Genomic DNA, 21,910 nt, shown 5'->3' on the forward strand with positions numbered 1-21,910 from the left:
ATAGATTATTGAAATTTCTTTTTCTTTCTTTCCTTTTTTTTTTTTTATACAAATAGTAATAATATACACTGTTTGTATTTTTTAATTGACATTCTCTTTCTTGGAAGTTCTTCCTAATTAATACTGCATTCTTTTTAAATGGATTCCTACTATTTCACTATAGAGATACACTGTGATTTATTTAACCAGTACTGTACTATATTGATGGCCATAAAGATCATTTTCAGTTTTATTATCATTAACAAGGCTGTAGGGAATAACCTTGTACATACATCATTTCAAACATGTTCATGAGCATATATCTGTAGGATCCATATCTAGTAGCGGAATTGCTGGGTCAAAGGGTATGAACATTTTAATTTTTGTGGAAATTTATTGCCAAGTTGCTCTGGTCATAGAGCTTGCAGAGTTTTAGCTTTCACCAGCAGTCAACAAGAACACTGCTTCCTCACACTCGTGCCAATCACTGTGTGGTTGTCAAACTAACAGGTTTTTTCCTTTGCCAAATGGATAGGTAAAAAAATGGCAGTTTAAGGCATTATATCAGGGTTTGGGAACCTCTGGCTCGCGAGCCAGATGTGGCTCTTTTGATGGCTCCATCTGCCTCGCAGACAAATCTTTAATAAAAAAAATAACAACATTAAAAATATAAAACATTCTCATGTATTATGTATTACAATCCATTCATTTCCTACCACTCATGTTCATGGTTGTGGGTGGCTGGAGCCAATCACAGCTGTCCTCCAGGACAACACCAAATTTTTATTGGATAATGCTTAATGTACACAGGTCATTGTATGGCTCTCACAGAATTACATTTTAAAATATGTAGCGTTCATGGTTCTCTCAGCCAAAAGGATTCCCGATCCCTACATTATATCTTTTCATAAGTTTAAAGGTGATTTGTATTTCCTGTTCTGTTCTCTTTATGTTTGTGTTGTCTATTTTCCTATTGGCTTCTTGATCTTTATATTATCAGTTCAGGTAGCTCCTATGTGTTAAAAAATTAGTGCTCCCCCTTCTCCTTTTTTTTCTACTTGTGATGTATGATGTTTATATTTGGCCATTTGTATACAAATTATTTTGCTGTGCAGATTATTTAAAATTTTGTATTCTTAAATTTACCAATTTACCCAATCAACAAATATTTATTGAATGCCTCTTATGGCACTTGTTCTAGGCAGCAGACTATATACAGTAGTGTAGAAAACAGATACCAGCTCATGCTCCATAAAGCTTCCACCGTAGTGGAAGGAGGTAGTCAATAAGACATGTTCAAAAAGATTTGTAGAGAAAAATACATGATCAAACTTTTTGTGGCTTCAGGACTTTATATCACAATTAAAGGACCTTTTTCATTCCTAGAGTTAAAAACCTATCTCATGGTTCCTGGTACGGTCATGCGATGTTTTATTTGTTTGTTTTTAGTTTTAAATTCTTGCTCCTTCTGGAATGTTAGATATGAATCCAACTTCATTTTTCTTTAGGTGCTATATTAGGCAAAGGCTGAGCTGCTCTAACTAAGGAACTAAAATATACAATGGTTCAAAGAACTTAGATGTTGAGTTTTTCCTCACTTAAAGTGGGAACAAAGCAGGTCAGCAGAACAGCCCCTATTCACAGGTCCCTCTAACTGCCACCATATTTATCTGCATGGTCATAGCTGGCTTGCTACCATATCTGGGTTCCCTCAGTGCAAAGGTCAGAAGAGAAAGTCCGGGTCAAGTGGTCAGAAGTTGCATGCATTACTTCTACGTCCATTGGTGAGAACTTCATTCATGTGGGCACTTCTTGCTGCCAGGAAGGGTGGGGGATACAGGCTCTGCCAGGCAGCATGGGTCCAAGAAAAAGAAGAGGGAATTTTAATAGAAAATTGACAATCTGTAACTGGCTAGTCATTCCGATTTTACTGATTACTGCCAACTTTTCTCGTTTGGTTTCTTTTGTATTATAAATTCCCATACACATTTTGGTCTGCTTCTGAGATACTTATTTTCATTTATCTCTATGCCTATGCATATACTAGGAACACACTGTTTTTTAACTCTTGGAGCTTAGTATCATTTTTTTTCTTTTTGATAAAGGTAGTTCAGTTTAAAATTTTTATATTTATTTTTGTGTGTGGTTTTAAAAAGTTATATGAATTTTAAAACAATCATATATAGTCACCACTCTCTCTTCCTTAAAACTTGTGAATATTATTATTGGAATTGGGTTAAATGTGTAGATCTACTTTGTGAGGAAGGGCTCACATCTTTATGAGGTTAATTTTTCTTATTTGATAATGGTGCACAGTGCTTGGGAAACATTGATCTGGACGCTGCAATCTTTCTATATCCTTGACCCATGAACCTTACATAATTGAAGTAGGAGAGAGGGAGGACCATCGTATCATACGGCGTTGTGTTGAGTTTAATATTTGATTTCTGATGATAACTGATGCCTATTTTTTATTAAATAATAAGAAATTATAAGGTCCAATGATAAGCTTGGAACTTGAAAGAACAGCTTTTCTGTTTGAAGGTAAAAATAATATTTGGTATTTTAGAAATTTATTACAGAATTTTGTTACATAAACTTATTTATAACACAAACCTAGAAAATTTTTGCATATATTTTTGATCTGGAATGCTGTTACTTCCTCATTTAGTGTGTGTGTGTGTGTGTGTGTGTGTGTGTGTGTTAGGGTATACCTTTTTTTAACAACACATATTCTACTTTCTTTTCCTTTTACATTTGTATTGTAAAATAAGACACAAATGCAAATATCCACACTAAGCATATATAGCTTAGTTAAATTATTATAGGATGAATATTTTTTGTGACCACCATGCAGGGCGAGAGACAGAATCTTAGTGGCCTCCCTAGCCCAAGAGCATGTCGCATTCCACTCGTAGCCCCTCTCCCTGTGGAAGTTATCAGTTTCCTGATTTCTGTAGTAATTGCTTTGCTGCCGTTCTTTAAGGCTTTATCACCCACGTGCACATATCTAGTTTCTGTTCTTTAGTTTTGCCCATCTTTCTACATCTTTAATTTCTCAAACCTCAGGTTCCCTTTCCAACCCCTTCCTTTCCTTACAGTTTACATGCGGAAGAACCCAGTCATTTGACCTCTCCGTTCCCACTGGCTGGGTGTGGTAATTGTAATCTTGTCATTCAGGTCAATGTTTCCTTTCAGTAGGAAATAATATTTTAACACTATAGTCTGGGCACCAGGAGAGTTCATTGCTACTGGGTAGGTCATGGTCTCTAGTCCTTTTTAATGACAAAGGATAAATATGCATAAAATATTTCATGAGTTTATACCGATACTTCCAATTCCAGTTCAGTTTATAAGGTTCTTACTTTACTTTTTCTGTGTTACGTCCAGTTCCTCGGAACAGCAGGGGATGACAGAATTCAAAAGTGTCGTAGTTAATCATTTGCTTTCTTCTGTACTAAATACACAGCATTCTCAATGCTGCCACAGTTCTAACTCTGCTCCATTAGTGATGATAACTAAAAAGTGATAAAAACAATTCCTCTTTGGTATGCTATCCCATTCTCCCTGGAATTCTTTTGTGGGGAGAAGTATGTAGTTGTTGAAAATTGGTCAGATTTAAACACTGCTTAGCTTTTCAAAGATATTTGGAGGAGAAATACTTTAAATTTTGTTAGGTGAGATGTTGGTTTTATATTTATGTTTAGAAAAATCCTTGTTTGTTAGACTTTGTCAGTGGAATGATGTGACATCTGGGATTCTTCTTAAAATACTCCCGTAGAAAATGGGCAGAATAGTAGAAGTAAGATTGCTCATTTTTGAAACTGGGTGATAAAATATTGTTTATTTTTGAAACTGAGAGGTCAAAAATAGGGTTCATTATACTTTTCTCTCTGTTTCTATGTAACTTGAAATATCTGGAATAAAAAAGTTTTTAAAGTCAATTTTATAAACAGTGAAAAGTCAAGGATATCTGGTAGGGGAAGAAGGCAATAGAAATGAATAGACAGGGAGAGTGAAAATGATAATGAACGGGTGATTCCATTCTTAACCTGGCTGTTTGGTCGCAGCTTGGTGGCCCTGAAGCTGAGAGACTGGGTGACATCTTGAGTGAGAAAAAGATTTAGGGGATGAGTGGCAGAAGAGGAAACTGCCATCCAAGGATACTGGGAGGATCCAAATCTAAAAGTAGACACCGGAGAGAGTGGAGCCTCTGAGTCCCAGCCAGGGAAGTACCCGGACGAAGAAGGGGGATTATCAGCTCTGCCATTCTGCAGAATGGACTAGTGAGACCGCCCTTGGCATTCTCATCATCACCTGGATTATTGAGGGGCTGTGATACTGGGGAGTCCTAGGCCTCATTCCTGGTGAATTGAATCAAAATCTATAGGTGTGAGGTTTAGGATTCAGAGATTTGAGGAAGCTTCCTTGTGAATCTGAAGGATAAGGTAAGGTCTACAGTGAATGAGTTAGTACCTTAGCAAGAGGTGTTTTCATGAAGGACAGGAGGGAGGAGAGAGAAATATGGAGGGAACTGTGGAGATTGCTCTTTCTAGAAAGTTCTGTGAAAGTATGAAAAGGGGATATGGGAAGACTTGGAGCTGTGGAGAGGTGGTGATTGTTGAAGTAGTTGCTGCTTATATATAATAAGACATGTTGCCTGTAAATGTGCAGAATGTGGATGGTCTCCATGCAGGGTGACTCAGTAGTCAGGCTAAGCCTGAGCTTAAACCCCCCACCCTCCCACCACCAGAGATTATTTTGTGGGAAGAACTTGATTTTTGGTGGTTCAGGGGAAGCTTGGAAATTGGCGTGGATTAGATGTTCTTTTGATTTGTTATTATTTTACACTTCACGTTAAAATAAGAGAGGCGCCCAAGTCTTTGCAGTGCCTCTGCTTCTCGTGTCTGACCGGGCCCGAGGCCCTCGCTGCGGACGGCCGGGTGGGGTTCCTCAGCGCGCCCCTGCTCCTCTTCACATTCTCTGTTTTCTCTCTTTCGGCTTTCTTTTCTTCATATTAAAGTGTCACTGTCATGTCATGTGCAGAACCCCTAAAAAGGGTTGCCTGGTACTGGATGGTGTGTTTTGTTATTAACTTTGGAACTGTCTATTGAAAGGATTTTCGTGTTTACATGATTTCTTAATCACCATATTCGAAAGTTGTATGGAGAAAACTGAGGGTGAGAATAATGTTTTTTCCGTTGCCCTCTGCCTTCGGGTCTTTTTTAGTTCTGTTTTTAATAACAGGTTGGATTCATCAGTTCTACCTTCTAGGATTTCTACTTCTTTGAGAGCATCATCTATTTCCTAAGTTTTGTTTCATTCTCCCTACTTAGTAGAGCACACTTATTTTTACTTTTCGCTTGCCGTTGTTATTTAGGCCGGTGATGTTGGGGAGGAGTGGACAGTTTTTAGGCCACATTAGCTTCCTGGTCTCTTTCTACCTGCTGTGCGGAACCGCTCCCTGCCTCATCACCCCATATCCGCCTTGTTCTCTGTTGTGGTTACTTCAGTGCCAGCCATTCAACTGTGCGCCGATCCTGTGTACACAGCTCGTTTTCTTTCTCACGATCATATTTATACTTTTGATGGATATATTTAAATGAACAGCTGTGCATTTGTTGAGTCATACCACAATTATCTGATTCTGCTTTAGCTGCTTGACTGGCAAAAGCATATTTCAAGCTACGTTGTAAGAGAATTCCATTAATCACATTCTAGTTGGGGGAGGGGAGAGGAGAAAAACCACTATGAAAAGTTTTTTACAGATTAATGTTAATTAGTTATTCCATTATGTTATAGTAGATTGATTTGGTTGCCATTTAAGATGTCACCTGGAGAAACTTTATTAAGGTGTAAATAACTATAAAGGTTTAATGGTAGCTGGGTAGGCAAACTTCCCTGGGATTATTGCTGTTCAGATAAAGTTGGGAGCTGGTGCTGCTCTAGTTAAGTATCTAAGGAGTCTTTAAAAGAGTTCTTTTCTATAAAGACTAGTGTTCGTGACTCAGCATTCTTTGAATTCTGATTATTTTGTTTAAAGCCTCCTGAACAGAGAACACGCGATATAGAAGATGTTACAACTTTCTTTTGCTTCAAATACATTAATTGCTGATTATAACCTCGGATTGAGTCTTTGGCTTCCATCAGCCAGATATATTTTTCTCTTGACACTTCCTCAGGGTTCTTTCTGAAGGTTATTAATAGGCATGGAAGCATGGCTTTCCAAAGGACGTCAATAACTGTTAGAAGGCTGGGGGCGGGGGAGATAATGTGTCAATTTCTGACTTGTAGGAGATATATTTTCAAGCTACAGAAGCTGTCTCAGAGGTCACTGGGGATGGCTCTGGGAGAATCAGCTGGTGTCTGCAACCAGAGATCCACGGAGCCCTTTCCAAATGGGACCCTGTCCACTAGGGAGTTGTCTGGTGTGCTCAGAGTCTGCCAGCCGTCTTTTTGTTTGGCTGTTTCTCTTAGATGACACCCTTGAAAACTGAAATCCAAGTAGCAAGTGATACCTTTTAATTTATCTCAAATGCCTGGTTGCTACTATACTAAATTGAGGACATAGAGCAACCCCCCACCCCTGTCCCAATCATTTCCCTGCCAGGCTGGACAAAATTCCTTAAGCCTTCCCGTCCTCTCCCTACCCAAACCAAAGTGTAGTACAGACGAAGAAGTGAAACTGAAGGTGTCTCAATTTATGTTGGGTGCCTGCTATGTGCCAGGCTTGGGTATGTAGGCACAAGCTGGGCAGGGTTCTCACTCCTGTGCTGCTTTTATTTTGGTGCATGGGGCAAGATGGGGTGGGGGAGGGGAAACATCATAGAAATCGGCAAATAAGCTATGCAATTCACACAGTATGAAGTGCTTTGAAGAAGGTACGGCAGGGAAACAGAGTGCAGGGATGCAGGGGTCTGAGATGGGAATGGTTGGCGTGTGGAAGTGGAGCGCGGATGAGAAGGAAGGCTGTCTTTGGGCTGGTATGTAAAGGGTGCTTTTCCTCACCTCCGCAGAAGTATGCTGTAGTGTCTTTCATTTTTTTAAAAAAGGAGGGGGATGGCGGGAGGTGGGGGGAAGTATCTTCCTGGTGCTGACATCCCTTTCATATTCACCCTTCAAATTGTGATAGGTTAATCACAGCAGCTAGGATTGGAACAGTTGTGTCAGAGGCCGGTGCCTGAAACACCCCTCGTCTGGGACTGGGAGGGATGGACAGGAAGGGCTGTGCTATTCGGTTCAGTGGGAAAGCTCAGGCATAGTTAGCCATGAGCTAGCCCGCTGAGATCGCTTCTAACTAAGCACTGAGGTAGAAAGTGGGGTTTTCAATAGACTCCACAGTTACATGTCTAAGAGTTTTGTTGGAGAGAATAACAGGCTCTTTTCTATCAGTAAGTTAAAAAAAAAAGTTCCCGTCAGAGTTTGTAAACTGTAAGGCAAGGAGTGAGCCACGAGCTGCTTCAGAGACTGTAACGAAACAGCTGGGAGATGTGGGGTCCTATCAGTTGAAACAAAGCAGGAGAGCTGTGGCTATTTGATACAGAGGGAATGAAGTGGAAATGAGGGACAGTTTCCATGTAGGCAGGCGTGTTGAAATAAAACCTAGTCTTGAGATACCAGTAAGGCACGGAGTGGGTGACCAAAACTTTGGCATCTCAGCTTAGTGTAATTATTATCTCTGTTTCTGGTAGTATTGTAATCAAGTGAATACCATTCTGTAGACAATTAAAAACAAATTTCCTGGTGATTTGTTAGTCCTTACATGGTAGCCTAACTGAAACCTTTCACTTTTTTCCATTCACTTAAGCCTGATCCCCCCCCCCCCCTTTAGGGGATTAAATTGGTCTTTCCCCTCCTTTCCAAACCATATCTTGGGTCCATCTGTTACAGCTGGAATGTTTGTAGTGTAACTCTTTCAGTCAAAACCCTTTCTTTCCTGAAATACTCTGTAATTATTTCCCCTAACTACAGGATGAACTGATCCAGGGGCTGGGTTTCAATTCTACAGGACTTGTCCAAGAAGCTATTTGTATTCATCTATCACGAAAGATCAAATTACATGCTAATATTCTGAAAGTAACACCCACCAGAAACCCTCCAGCAGCAGTGAAGTCTATATAAAACCAAGCCCTGGCAACTTGCACATTGCCAGTTCAGACAGAGTGTGGTGTTAAAAATATTTCACAGGTCATTTGTGAACTGGAGAAAAGACCCTGACTTAACTTATATGGTATGATGACTTTGGTTTAGCCTTTCTTTGCAGCTATAACTGACAGCCCATGTCATTTTCACCCCTCTTAAGGCCCAGGTAGTTTTTAGCAAGCTGTCCATGGTTTCTCTCTCTGCTTTTTGAGCATAGAAGAGGCATTAACTGTTCTCACATAATGGCAGATTTTTGTCCCACTTGGAGGTGGTTGTTGTAAGTATACTTTACCTCAAAGTTTTATGTCTAGAATTTGTCTTACTGGGTCTAACTTTGTCCCAAAATGTACCTGACTTACACTAATTATTTGTTTTGATTTTGAGATGTGAGTTACAGGAATACTGAAACGTGGGGCTGGGGGATGTGAGACAGAAATCACTTCATATACTGTCAAGTTGGCTTATCCCCCCCCCATATTAAGATTTTTTTTTTCAGGGGCAGGGAGAAAAAAATCTGAGGTTACAGAGCAAATGAAATTAATCTTGAATTTAGAGAAATGGAAAAAGGGCATGATTGAAAAGTGGCCCAAATAACCATGAGTAAAGATTGTTTTCTAAGATGAAAACCCAGATGGTTGAAGCGTGGAGTATGTCGAGGCGTGGTTAAAATGTTAAGGATGACAGAAGCAGCTAAACTCTGCTGACTAGTTCCGTGAAGGTTACGAGAATGAAGGAGTGAAAGTTGGAGTGAAGAGCTAAACTCTGATTACTCCTATCTGCCCCCTGAGAATTTTACAGGTTTTCTTACCTGTAAAATGGGATGAATATTTATTTAGTGTGTTTTGGGGAGAAGTTGAATGAGATAGTACACGTGATCCCCAAACATAGTGCCTGTCTGAGTAGTAAGTACCACTACTGTTAGGGTGATAATGATATAATTTTGACAAAATTACTGAAAATTTTTTTTTCTGGTTTGCCTCTCCCCTTTATTTTAAAGGAAGTGAGGGTTTCCCCCCTTATTGAAAACATCGCATAGACCAGGGGTCGGGAATCATTTTGGCTGAGAGAGCCATGAACGCCACATATTTTAAAATGTAATTCTGTGAGAGCCATACAACGACCCGTGTACGTTACACATTATCCAATAAAAATTTGGTGTTGTCCCGGAGGACAGCTGTGATTGGCTCCAGCCACCTGCAACCATGAACATGAGTGGTAGGAAATGAATGGATTGTAATACATGAGAATGTTTTATATTTTTAATGTTATTATTTTTTTTTATTAAAGATTTGTCTGCGAGCCAGATGCAGCCATCAAAAGAGCCACATCTGGCTCACGAGCCAGAGGTTCCCGACCCCTGGCATAGACTGTGTAAAGAGATATAATGAAAAACCTGTCATGGAAGAGTAGTGACAGCTCCCACCAGTGGTTAGTAAGGGACTTCATCTGGATAGTGTCATTCAAAATATGGATGGCTGAATGTACAGCCTGTCTTTCAGAACTCTTTCTAACTTGGATACTGCTAGAAATTAGATTGAGTAGAGTATCAAGAAAGTCCTTATTGAACAAGTAGGTGCCAAGTAAATTATATGTTGACCAAATGGACAAACCAAATGAGTTTAAGTCACCAGTCCTGACAAACTAACATTTTGTAGAATTTATGATGGGCAAGAATCATAGGGTTCATTTTACAATTTTCTCTTCATCTTCAGTATTACGGGTAACAAGCTGTATTCTGTTCATAAGTCTAGGTTTTAGAAATAGCCCTTATTCTTTTCTTTTTTTTCCCTAAAGTGAGAAGCAGGGAGGTAGAGAGACTCCCGCATGCACCCCACCAGGATCCACCCTGTATGCCCACCAGGGGGCAATGCTCTGCCCATCTGGGGCATTGCTCTGTTGCCTAGCACCTGAGGTGGAGGCCACAATGCCATCCTTAGGGCTCCCGCCAACTTTGCTTCAATGGAGCCTTGGCTGCAGGAGGGGAAGAGAGAGTTAGAGAGAAAGGAGAGGGGGGAGGGGGGAGAAGTAGATGGGCGCTTCTCCTGTGTGCCCTGGTTGGGAATCGAATCTGGGACTTCCACATACCTGGCCGACGCTCTACCACTGAGCAGACCAGCCAGGGCCTAGAAATAGCCTTTATTATTATAGTAGATTATCAACTAGATTGCTTAATATGAGTTCTAAAAGCTGACTATAGAAGTGCATTATACTCTGAATTATTTTATGACCAATATCAAAGCACTTTGTGATTTTTTGGGGGGTGGGGGTAATGTATTGCAATATATATCTGGCTTTATCCAGCTGTAAAATTGTGCTGAGCAAAAGAAGTGCCAAACTTGGTCTCAAGCCCACACATGTTAAAATTGAGCAAATTTAACTGGCTATCAGTCTGATTTATAAATGGAGTTTGAAAAGTACCATGGGATTTGGAAAGCCGTTTTGTTCTGCCCTGGTGATATGCCTGTTTTTAATAGAATGTCATGGGAATACTCTATCTCAAGAGTGTAGTCCTGAGACATTGTAAGAGATGGCACTGCCTGAAAGAGGGTACCTTAGTTCAGTCGGAATGTCTTTATGACTGAAGTACTAAGATCAGTTAGTAGGGATAAAGGACTTTATCTGAGAACAGAAAGGAGATGGTGTATACTGCAGGCAAAAAATTCATGTCTGAACTCTTCAGATAATACTCTGTAATCCCCAGTAGCTCATAATTTTTTAGTTAGGGATTTTGGCTTTAGAACATTACATAAGGATTGGTTGAACCTAAATAAAATGAGCAGTTGAGGATCTTCTTATCAGAGGTTTGTGTCTCATTTGAAAAAATATTTTAACTGTGTACATAAAATATAATTCCTACATTAAAAAATAATGTAATGCCTTCTTCCGTAATCATAGGTTTTGTTGACTTCCTTGATGTTAGGGAGGCTAATGAGATTCCTACACCTGTGAAACAGGAGCGTTTTCATCAGGTAGTGGGTAAATGTTCAGCCTAAAATATCTGGTACCATCTAGGTACCTGTATGAGAGAAGGGCTGGTCATAAGGAATAAGGTGATGGCTCTCAAAGTGTGGTCCAATGGAGTTTCCACAGCTTTCTCAAGGGTTCCATGAGGTCCTCCTTTTTCCAATGACATGTGTTCAAGGCTGGATTTGCTCTATGTACTTCAACCAATACACGTTATAACAGAGTGAATGTAGAATCATATATGAGAGTCCAGCTTCTTTCTACTAAGCCAAACATTATAGAGATTTGCAGAAGAGTAAAACAATGCCACCTCTCTCACTATATATATGTATATATTTGGGGGAGGGGTTAAAGGAGATGCAATATTTTAAAATATTCTTTAATTTCTGTAAATGTTGTTAGATATAGCCCACAGAGACAAGCTGCATATAGGGGCCTCAGTACTTCTAAAGAGTATAAAAAGATTCTGAGACAGGAAGTTTGAGAAACACTGCAGTAGGGCATCCCTGAACTGTTGAATTATTGCTGCTCTCTTTTTCCACTACCACTACCTCTTTTTTGCCAACCCACATCTGAAACTCCTTAGCCAAAAATACTTGACAGCAGAGGAATGGAAAACTTACTTTTAAAGACAGTATTTTCTTTTTAGTATATTTTAAAGTTAGAAATAGATCCTTGGGGCTTAAAGTTGGGATGTGAACACAGTGATATTTTTTAATAATTAAAACATGATGAGGACATTTATTCCAGAATATTCTCCTTTCTGCGTCCTCCTTTTGGAAGCACCATGTTTAATAGCTTAATGAACGGGTCAGCAGAGCACTCCAGATACTGAACAAAATGGCAATTAGGAAGTGATGCTGATGGTTTTTCCCCAAAGATTTTTGGCGGATTTTGAGTTATCTATAAACAGTAGATTAGTTTGGGGGACTGAATTTATAACTCTTTCCTGTTTTCTGTTCATGAGCCTAAATTAGTATTTTAATTTTACTTGTACAGTTATGATCTGTTAAGGGATATTTTAGTGCGTGGGCTTTTCTTGGTTGTGACAGGAAAAAATGTCAATGTGATTGTCTTTTGGATTTTATTTTTACTAGTGAAAGGAGTCTTGATTTTGAAACTTGAAGCTTATTAACTTTTACTATTATCTGAACGAAATTCTACAGATTACTATTACAGATACGATCAATGTCCCAATCCTGCCATTTCTTTGCAGGTGTGTGTGTATTTGTGTGTAGGATAGGGCTGGAAGAGACTGCTATGTCTTTAGAAGTTAAACTTAAATTGAGCTGATGAACTCCTGGGAAATTGAAATTCAACGTGTATTAAATATGCACCTACTTGACTCTGGTAGCAGTGAACAAAATGGGCTATACGTTTTGCTGCCATCGAGTTTACAGTCGAGTGAGGCAAGCAGATGTTCAAAAGCACACAGGTGTAAATAGATAATTATTAATTATGGTAAGTGCTGTGAATGGAAATTAAAGTGGCTGTATAAGAGTGTAATGAGGGCATATAAGGGTTTAGGCAAGCTTCTAGAAGGAAGCAACATTTAAGTTAAGACTTGAAGAATGAGTAGGAATTGACTGGGTTGGATCCTGAAAGAAGGGCCTGGTCATGGGGAGTGTCTTCTATTCGAAGGCCTGGCTAGTCAGGAAGCTGGCTGCTTGGAGCGGCTGGGAGAACGGGGTTGGGGGGGCCTGCTGTGAGACCTCAATTAAGGGACCTTGAGGGCAATGGGTGTAAAGTGGCGAGTGGGCGGCTTGCTGGGGCTTACCATGTCTTCCTGAGGTTCTGACCCTGGCCTACCTCTCCAGCCTTCTTGAGGTTTCTCCTCTTTCTTTATCATTCAGCCTGCTGGTTTTTGTTTGTTTGTAAATTTTGAATATGTCTTAAGTCCTGAGGACTGAGGACACACCTTGCTTGCCCTGGCTACAGGCCTTTTATGGAAACTGAGAAGTTGTGTCTTTTTTCCTTAAGTGCTACCCTGTCTCCACCACAGGTGTTACCCCCCCCCACACACACACTCACCTACTCACCCACCCACTCACACTCACTCACTCACATACACTCATACAAGCTTATCGTTTTTTAGTATCTCCTAGTCATCTTTCTGGTTCTTCTTAAGATATAACTTCTTCAGGGAAGCTCCACCACCCTTCAGGAAATCTGAAGCTGTTTTGTTAACAGTTTTGTTTAACCATGTTTTTTTCCCTAATATTTAATTCAATTTTTTTTTTTTTTTTCTGAAGCATGCGCCCGACCGGGATCCACCCGGCATGCCCACCAGGGGCGATGCTCTGCCCACCAGGGGGTGATGCTCTGCCCCTCTGGGGCGTCGCTCTGCGCGACCAGAGCCACTCTAGCGCCTGGGGCAGAGGCCAAGGAGCCATCCCCAGCGCCCGGACCATCTTTGCTCCAATGGAGCCTCGGCTGCGGGAGGGGAAGAGAGAGACAGAGAGGAAGGAGGGGGGGGGTGGAGAAGCAAATGGGCGCTTCTCCTATGTGCCCCGGTCGGGAATTGAACCCGGGTCCCCCGCACACCAGGCCGTCGCTCTACCGCTGAGCCAACTGACCAGGGCCTTAATTCAATTTTTAATTATACAGTCTTTTGGATAATTGTAAGGTATTTTTCCCCACTGAGAAAAAAGGAAGGGGCCAGAGCCATGAAGTGTGGAATAGTAAAAGGCTTTATTGAGTACAGAGCACGCATCCCGCCCAGCGAGGTCCCCTGGCCCCGAGGAAAGATGGAGGCCAGGGAAGTCACAAGGATTAAACTGTGTGGGAGATATTTAAAGGGGTCCCTCTAGGGAAGTCAAGCTAATATGATGTGGTGAAATCTCACTGGCTGGCAGACGGTCGCTTTTTTCCAAAGGGTTCCCGTGAAGCTTCTTTTTGGCACGCTTGGTTGTGGCCGGTCCTAGCCAAAGTTCACGGGCCTGGGTTCCCCGCGTGACCATCCCCCATTATCCACCCACCTTACAATAATTATTTGATTACCACCGTAGACAGCAAGCTTAATGTTAGTAAGGACCATATTTTATTATTATTACTCTAAGTTTCTGGTGTCTCATACATGGTAGTCTCAGTAGTTGTGGAAGGAGGGAGGGAAGGAAGAACGAAAATTCAGAGATAAGACTGAGATAATCCAGTAGTTTTCAGAAGATTCTGATAACCAGTCCCATTGGTTAAAAAATTTTGGGGGTCTGACCAGGCAGTGGTGCAATAGATAGAGCATCAGACTAAGTCACAGAGGACCCAGGTTCAGATCCCCTAGGTTGCCGGCTTGAGCACAGGATCATAGACATGACCCCATGGTCGTTGGCTTGAGCCCAGATATGTCTGGGTTGAAGCCCAAGGTCGCTGGCTAGAACCCAAGGTTGCTGGCTTGAGCAAGGGGTCACTTGCACTGCTGTAGCTAGCCCCTGGGAGGTCAAACACATATGAGAAAGCAATCAATGAACAACCAAGGTGTGGCAACAAAGAATTGATGCTTTTCATTTCTCTCTTTCCTGTCTGTCTGTCCTCTTTGTCTCTCTCGCTAAAAAAAAAAAAAAATTGAACATGCACCCACAATATATGTTATTTCTGAGTCTGGCCTGTTGGCTCAGTGGTAGAGCGTCGGCCTGGCATGCAGGAGTCCCAGGTTTGATTCCTGGCCGGGGCACACAGGAGAAGCGCCCATCTGCTTCTCCACCCCTCCCCCTCTCCTTCCTCTCTGTCTCTGTCTTCCCCTCTGGCAGCCAAGGCTCCACTGGACCAAAGTTTCCCTGGGCGCTGGGGATGGCTCTGTGGCCTCTGCCTCAGGTGCTAGAATGGCTCTTATTGCGGCAGAGCGATGCCCCAAGATGGGCAGAGCATCGCCCTCTGGTGAGCATGCCGGGTGGATCCCGATCAGGCGCATGTGGGAGTCTGTCTGACTGCCTCCCTGTTTCCAGCTTTGGAAAAATACAAAAAAAACAACAGAAAACAAACAAAACAAAAAACAAAAAAACTATATTACAAAACATAAAATAGGAATTTAAAAAAGATTAAAGTATTTAAGGAACTACTAATGGCAATGACATCATTAACAAAAATCTCAAATCACTCTGGATAATGTTTATTGTTTATAATACTGGATGCAAATCAACTTTTCAAGTATTTTTTAATTTTGAAATTGGGGAACCTTCTTCATGTTAGATTCAACTGAATTTTATTTGCTTTTTTCCTAGTAAACTGATTAACAAAGGACCACTAGGAATAGGAAAATCAGATCCACATTTTCTTACTTTTCTCTGGTGCATTCATTAACAACATATTAATTTGTAATTTCTTTAATGATTTTAGAACTTTTGTAGTTGTGGGAGGGCTCATTTCATTATCATTAGTCAATACCATCTGTAATTTCTATTAAATGGGTCCTAAGGAGTATAGTACATGGGTGTACTCTTCATATGTTCATATTATATCTCCCATTCTTTCTAAAAGATCTTCTTATACTGGACTGTCATAGGGAAGTAAGGCAGAGACCAAACAAAGGCTCAAGTTATTTATGGCTTTATTAGAGGAAAACATTTTTTATAAGATAAAATTTTTGTATATTTGCCCTGGCCAGTTGGCTCAGTGGTAGAGCGTCGGCCTAGCGTGCAGGAGTACCGGGTTTGATTCCCAGCCAGGGCACACAGGAGAAGCGCCCATCTGCTTCTCCACCCTTCCTTTTCTCCCCCCCTCCCCCCCCCCCCCCCCCCCCGCAGCCAAGGTTCCATGGGAGCCAAGTTGGCCCAGGCACTGAGGATGGCTCCATGGCCTCCACCTTAGGTGCTAGAATGGCTCTGGGTGCAGCAGAGCAATGCCTCAGATGGGCTGAACATCGCCCCCTGATGGGCATGCTGGGTGGATCCGGGTCGGGCACATGCGGGAGTCTGTCTGCCGCCCCCACTTCTCACTTTGGAAAAATACAACCCCCCCCAAAAAAAATTTTTTTTTTGTATATTTATCTCATAAGTCAATGAATTGTCTTGTATGACCATTGCATACATGTACCCCTTTTGGGGACAAGCGGACTAGTGTTGGAGACTGACACACAAAATAATTGGTTCTGGGTGGGGTTAGACCAGTGCTGGGGGGTGGGGTTTGAATCATTGCTGATGGAGAGGTGTTTCACCCAGTATTTGCCTTTTGAACTACATCATAAATAACAGGAAGAGGCAGTGGGTAGGAAAGGGGTGGAGGAGGAGGCTTAGGGCATTTGAGGCAGATGAAACCAACACTGTGTTCATGTTCAAAGGCACAAGGAGAGATAGTATTGAGGAGTCCGCATCTGGTTGTGAGGGCCCCGGGGGCCATGATGAGGTAGTTTCTGTGTCCCAAATAGAGGCTCACTATAGACAGGATCTATGGGGCTGGAAATAATAACAGCAGCAGTAAAAAGGGCTCACTCAAGTTTCATGTTCTTTTAAAAATACATTGTCCACAAAAATTAGGGGATATTTCAAAATGATTATGAAGCAATAAAATATCCTCTAATTTTTGTGAGCAGTATATAAAAGGAAGGTTCATAAAAAAAAAATCTTTTTACCCCCCTTCCTCATCTTGTCATTAGAGAAGGGATAGGCTGAAATACAATCTTAAACAACTGGAAATGAGGCCTGGTAAGATAGAGTGGGGATGTGGGAATGAACAGTTGGCCTGCCAACCTCACAGTTTGATCTGAAGATGAGTCAGAAGGTGTCCATTCTAAGCTGTTTTCATGGCAATGGTCTTTTGCTCTTTGCTTTGAAGCTGCACTATTAAAGAACTTTACCAGTTTTCTTTTTTCTTTTACCACCCAGAAAAATCACAACTAGACAAATGTTTAATTTTGAAACTATTTCTTGTAATAACGAATTTGTATAACCAAACTGTTACTGTATTCCTGAAACTTTTCAAGATTTATGCAAACGGAAAAGTTCTCTCTTGTAGTCTTTTCAGCCATAAAATTGAGCTTTTCCCGTGTAGTTTCAGGGCAATGGCAACTTGAAATTTTTGTCAGGCGTCGTACTTTTTTTCAGGTTTAGTTTCACATATTACACATTTACACGATTTCTTCCTGTCTTGGTTGTGTCTATCCTGTTAAATTTGAGATTAATATGGAGTGCCTTGTTTTGCCAAAGATGAGGGATATGTTGTAGGTTTATTTTTTTCCTCCTTTGAAGAAGTAAGGCTGAAACATAGTTATTTGGCTTGAATGATTCAGTCACTTAACCTTTATCATATTACAAGAACAGTCTATTTGTATTTCTCAGAGTTCTTAATTTAGTGTCAATTTCAAATTCGATAGGATAAGATAAAATTCAAACCTAAAATCCTTTGGTAATGCCTAGCCTGATACAGCCGAGCATTTCCTGTCCCTTTGAGTACTTTGTAAGAGGGTAGACTCAGAAAAAGTCATCTCAGAGGGGCCACCAGCAGGAGGTGCCTCTGATTAACTTCTTAAGATTTTGTTTAGATCCGTATAAAGGGTATATGTTTAAATACACTAAGAAATAAGGCAACATATGTGTGGGGGATTTGTAAGAAAGGCCTTGAATGGCAATTTGAAAATGGTATGCTTAATTTAACTTGCAATCCCGCAGTTAACTTTTTTGTCTTACTTGTATCTCTTTCTTTCCTCCACAGTTGTACAATGGTAGATGGAGTGATGATTCTTCCTGTGCTAATGATGATTGCTTTCCCTTCCCCTAGTATGGAAGGTAAGAGGCTCACATAAGTATACAGTCATGTGCCATGTAATAACGTTTCGCTCAAGGGCAGGGAACATGTATGATGGTGGTTCCATAAGTTTATAACGGATGAGAGAAATTCCTATCACCTAGCGACGTCATAGCCATCATAAGATCATAGCACAATACGCTACTGACATGTTTGGGGCGATGCTGGTGTGAACAAACCTGCACTGCCAGTTGTATAAAAGTACACCACATACAATATGTATGGTACACAGTACTTGATAATGATAATGAATGACACTGTGTTACTGGTACATGTATTTACTATGCTTTTTATCGTAGAGCAGGGGTCTCAAACTCAACTCAGCATATGGGCTGCAGAGCAAGATCACAGCCGTTCGGCAGGCCGCACTAGGTCTACAAAAGGCAACTGTTACGCAACACTTTTCTCACTGCAGTTGAAAACAAAAAAAAATCAGTACAACAAGCACAATCGTACATGCAGTTTACTCAGTGTCACAAAACGGCCAGAAACTGTAGTTCGCATCACAACTGCTGTTAACTAAGCTAATATCTAGCTAGGATGCTAGAGAAATGAAAAATACAAGTAGGCCCCTAGGCTTACTTAATTTTATCCAACATATTTTGAACTTCGTGGATTAGTCTGCGGGCCGCACAAAATTGTTCGGCGGGCCGCGAGTTTGAGACCCCTGCTGTAGAGTATACTCTTTCTATTGTACTTATTTAAAAAAAAATGTTTGCTATGCTGTGAAACAGCCTGCCTTGTTGCACCTGCAGCAGCCTCATCATATGTCTCGTGTTTACCATGTCTCTTGTTTGCATCGTTTTCTTGTGCTTGATTTGCTCCTGTGTTGTTTTGTACAGTAGCATGCTATACAGGCTTGTAGCCTAGGAGCGGTAGGCTCTACCATGTGGCCTGGGTGTATAGTAGGCTGTACCATCTAGGTTTGTCTGGTGCACGCTATGATGTTCACGCAGTGATGGAATCACTTAAGGATGTGTTTCTCAGAATGAAAACCCATCTTTAAGTGGTGCATGATTATACTGTCTATGGTTTGGCTTACTGTAAATAATTTGTTCTTAATCCTATCACACTTAACACTTCTACCTTCCTTCCCTGTATTATGAGTATTTTTTAGGTTCACAGCAAAATCAAAAGGAAGGTACAGAGATACCTGATTTCCTTTTACCTCCACATGCATAGTCTTTTCCAGTATTAGTATCTCCCACCAAAGTGGTACATTTGTTTTAATTGATGAACCTACAATGACACATCCTAGTCACCCAAAGTCCACAGTCTGCATTAGGGTTCACTCTTGGTGGTGTACATTCTGTGGTTCGGACGGATGTATAATGATATATATCTACCATTGTAGTATCACACAGACTGTTTCAATGCTTCAGAGATTTTCTGTGCTCCATCTTTCATCCCTTTTTCCTCCCCTTAATCTCTAGCAACCACTGATCTTTTCACTGCCTCTATGGTTTTGCCTTTTCCAGAATGTCACATCATGGGAATCATGCAGTGTGTAGACTTTTCAGATTGGCTTAAAGTACTGATATGCATTTAACATTCCTCCAAATATTTTAATGGCTTAATAACTTAATTCTTTTTAGCACTGAATATTTCATTGTCCAGATGTAACACAGTTTATCCATTTACCTACTAAAGGAACATTTTGGTTGCTTCCAGGTTTTAGCAGTTATGAATAAAGTTGCTATAAACATTCACATGCACTTTTTTTGTGTGGACATAGTTTTCAGCCCCTTTTGATAAACACCAAAGATTGTGTTTAGTAGATTGTATGGTAGGGCATGTTTAGTTTTGTATGAAATTAGAAACTGTTTTCCCAAGTAGCTGTACCATTTTGCATTCTCACCAGCAATGAATGAAAGTTCCTATTGCTCTACATCCCTGCCACTATTTGCCAGTGTCCATGTTCTGGATTTTGGCCATTCTAATAAGTGCTTAGTGGTATCTCATTGTTGCTTTAATTTGCATTTCCCTGATGACATGTGATGTGGAGCATCTTTTCATATGCTTATTTGCCATCTGTAGATCTTTTCTGTTAAGATGTTTGTTAAGGTGTTTGGCTCATTTTTTAATTAGGTTGGTTGTTTTCTTATTTTTGAGTTTTGAGTTTTTTGTATATTTTTGGATGAGTCCTTTACCAGACATGTCTTTTACATATATTTTCTCTTAGTCTGTGACTTGTCTTCTTATTTTCTTGACATTTTTCAGAGAGCAGAGTTTTTCATTTTAATGAAGTCTGCCGTATTATTTCTTTCATGGATCATGCCTCCAGAAAGTCAGTACCATGCCCAAGGTCATCCAGGTTTTCTCTTATGTTACCCAATAATATTCCATACCTGAGACTACATAATGTGGCTTACATTAAATTTCTGTTGGACTGTGTGTTGTAAATTTGTTCAGGTGTCTATAGGTTCTGCTCTAAGCAATGTTGTTAAAAACATTTCAAAATACTGCAGTGATTTTAATTAGTGTCAAGAGGATATGAAATAAAGATCCTGCATAGCAAGTTTAAAGGAATTAGAGGTGTTTTAATTAGAAGAGACGTTGGGCCCTAGATCGTAGGAATTAATAAGAAGAAATGGGCTGGAAAGATTTGATAGGTTAATGATGGTTCTCAGCTGGGGGATATGACCTCCTCAGGGACATTTGACAGTGTCTAGAGACATAACAGGCAAGGTTCTAGAATTTTTTCTCTTTTTAAAAATTGCCGAACCCTATGATCACTATAATGCAATTTAAAGAATGTTGTGGAATAAAGTCCCTCAATTCTGTGCCTTTTTCTTGGTATAGAATTAGTTCTGCGTGGTGTTAAGAAGTTCCCTTGGGTTTCATTTGCTATCATGGGTGAGCATGTGGCATGGTCCCAAGAAAAAAGAGTGTGGAAGAGAAATTGAGGTGGAAATACAGTATAAATTGAGAAGTGGAGAAGGAATAGGGAAAAGAGAAGGGGAAAAGGACATTTGTGGAACAATATTAACAATTGTGCCATTGGTTGATTATTCTTGCTTTTAGCTCTTATGTTGTCCAAAGTATCCAGCAAATGTCTTCTTAATGCTGCAGTAAAGATATGTAATGAAACAAGTTAGTCTGGCTGAAAAGAAAATGAATTGGTACTAAGGTTTTGCTATTTAATATACCACCACCACTAGGATGTTTATAAGCAAGGGAAAGAACACATCATTCTTTAGTTGAAATAGCTTTAAAAAAGGTATATATATTTTCAGTGAGTGCTACAACCTAGAGTGCTCTAATCATAATAGCAGTTGCCTTATTCCTGTTTTCCCTCCATCCATGACTCAACTCCTTGTTAGCTACCAAAAGAATATATTCTATGAAAAGACTCTTTGTTTTTGTATATTTACTAGAAATTTTTAAAAAGCCACTGAAAACCCCTAATTGTAATACACTGTAATATACTCAACATTAGTCATAAAACAAATGTTAAGTACAAAATACTTAACCAAAAGAGGTAAATAATAGGGCAGATAAATGAAATCTTTATACATACCCCATTGTCTAGTGAAGAACTTTAGACTACCAGGTTTAAAAGGAAATAGACCCATGTTTGATAACTGCAGAGCAGCTGTGACCAATTATTCATTGTGCCTCAGTGAAGCTGATAGTATTCTTGGGGCATAAATTAGAAAGTCATAGAGATTTTGTTCTAATGTATTTTGACTGGTAGTTACTCTTCTTAATTCTTTTAAAGAAACAAACAAACTTTTCCCCCTTTCTCTCTCAGTTACTCCCAAATGTCTTTAAATATTGAGTAGAAATAGTTTTCACTTCAAATAATAAGCCCCAAACTGTGATTTTAGTAGAGTTTGGCTAGTATGAGTGTACTTTAGAGTTTAGATCATTTCTCAAGTTCTGTAGAATCCTAAGTGCCCTGGGGCAAAAAAAGACCAAATAAGTTTGGAAAATAAGTGCTTACTATAACTACCTCTTTGATGATTATAGGTAATATTTGAGGAGTCATTACTATGTGCCAAATGTTGGTCTGACTGCTTTGTATGCCTTATCTCCCATAATATTCATGATGACCCTAATGAGATAAAGTTTTAGGGGATGTGTTCTTGAA

The 21,910-nt window shown here is 40.2% G+C and overlaps 1 protein-coding gene across 2 annotated transcripts in view; it reads left to right on the top strand.

Annotated features, from left to right (window-relative positions):
• ACVR1 (activin A receptor type 1) overlaps nt 1-21,910 on the top strand; it is a 127,696-nt gene that overhangs the window by 53,302 nt on the left and 52,484 nt on the right. For both annotated transcript variants that reach the window (XM_066279490.1, XM_066279489.1), the window contains exon 4: nt 17,725-17,798. In XM_066279490.1, the coding sequence (XP_066135587.1) occupies nt 17,732-17,798 (67 nt within the window). In that variant the 5' untranslated portion in view covers nt 17,725-17,731. The remainder of the gene's footprint in view (nt 1-17,724; nt 17,799-21,910) is intronic.

This window comes from Saccopteryx bilineata, chromosome 5 (genome assembly GCF_036850765.1).
Source record: "Saccopteryx bilineata isolate mSacBil1 chromosome 5, mSacBil1_pri_phased_curated, whole genome shotgun sequence".
NCBI lineage: Eukaryota > Metazoa > Chordata > Mammalia > Chiroptera > Emballonuridae > Saccopteryx > Saccopteryx bilineata.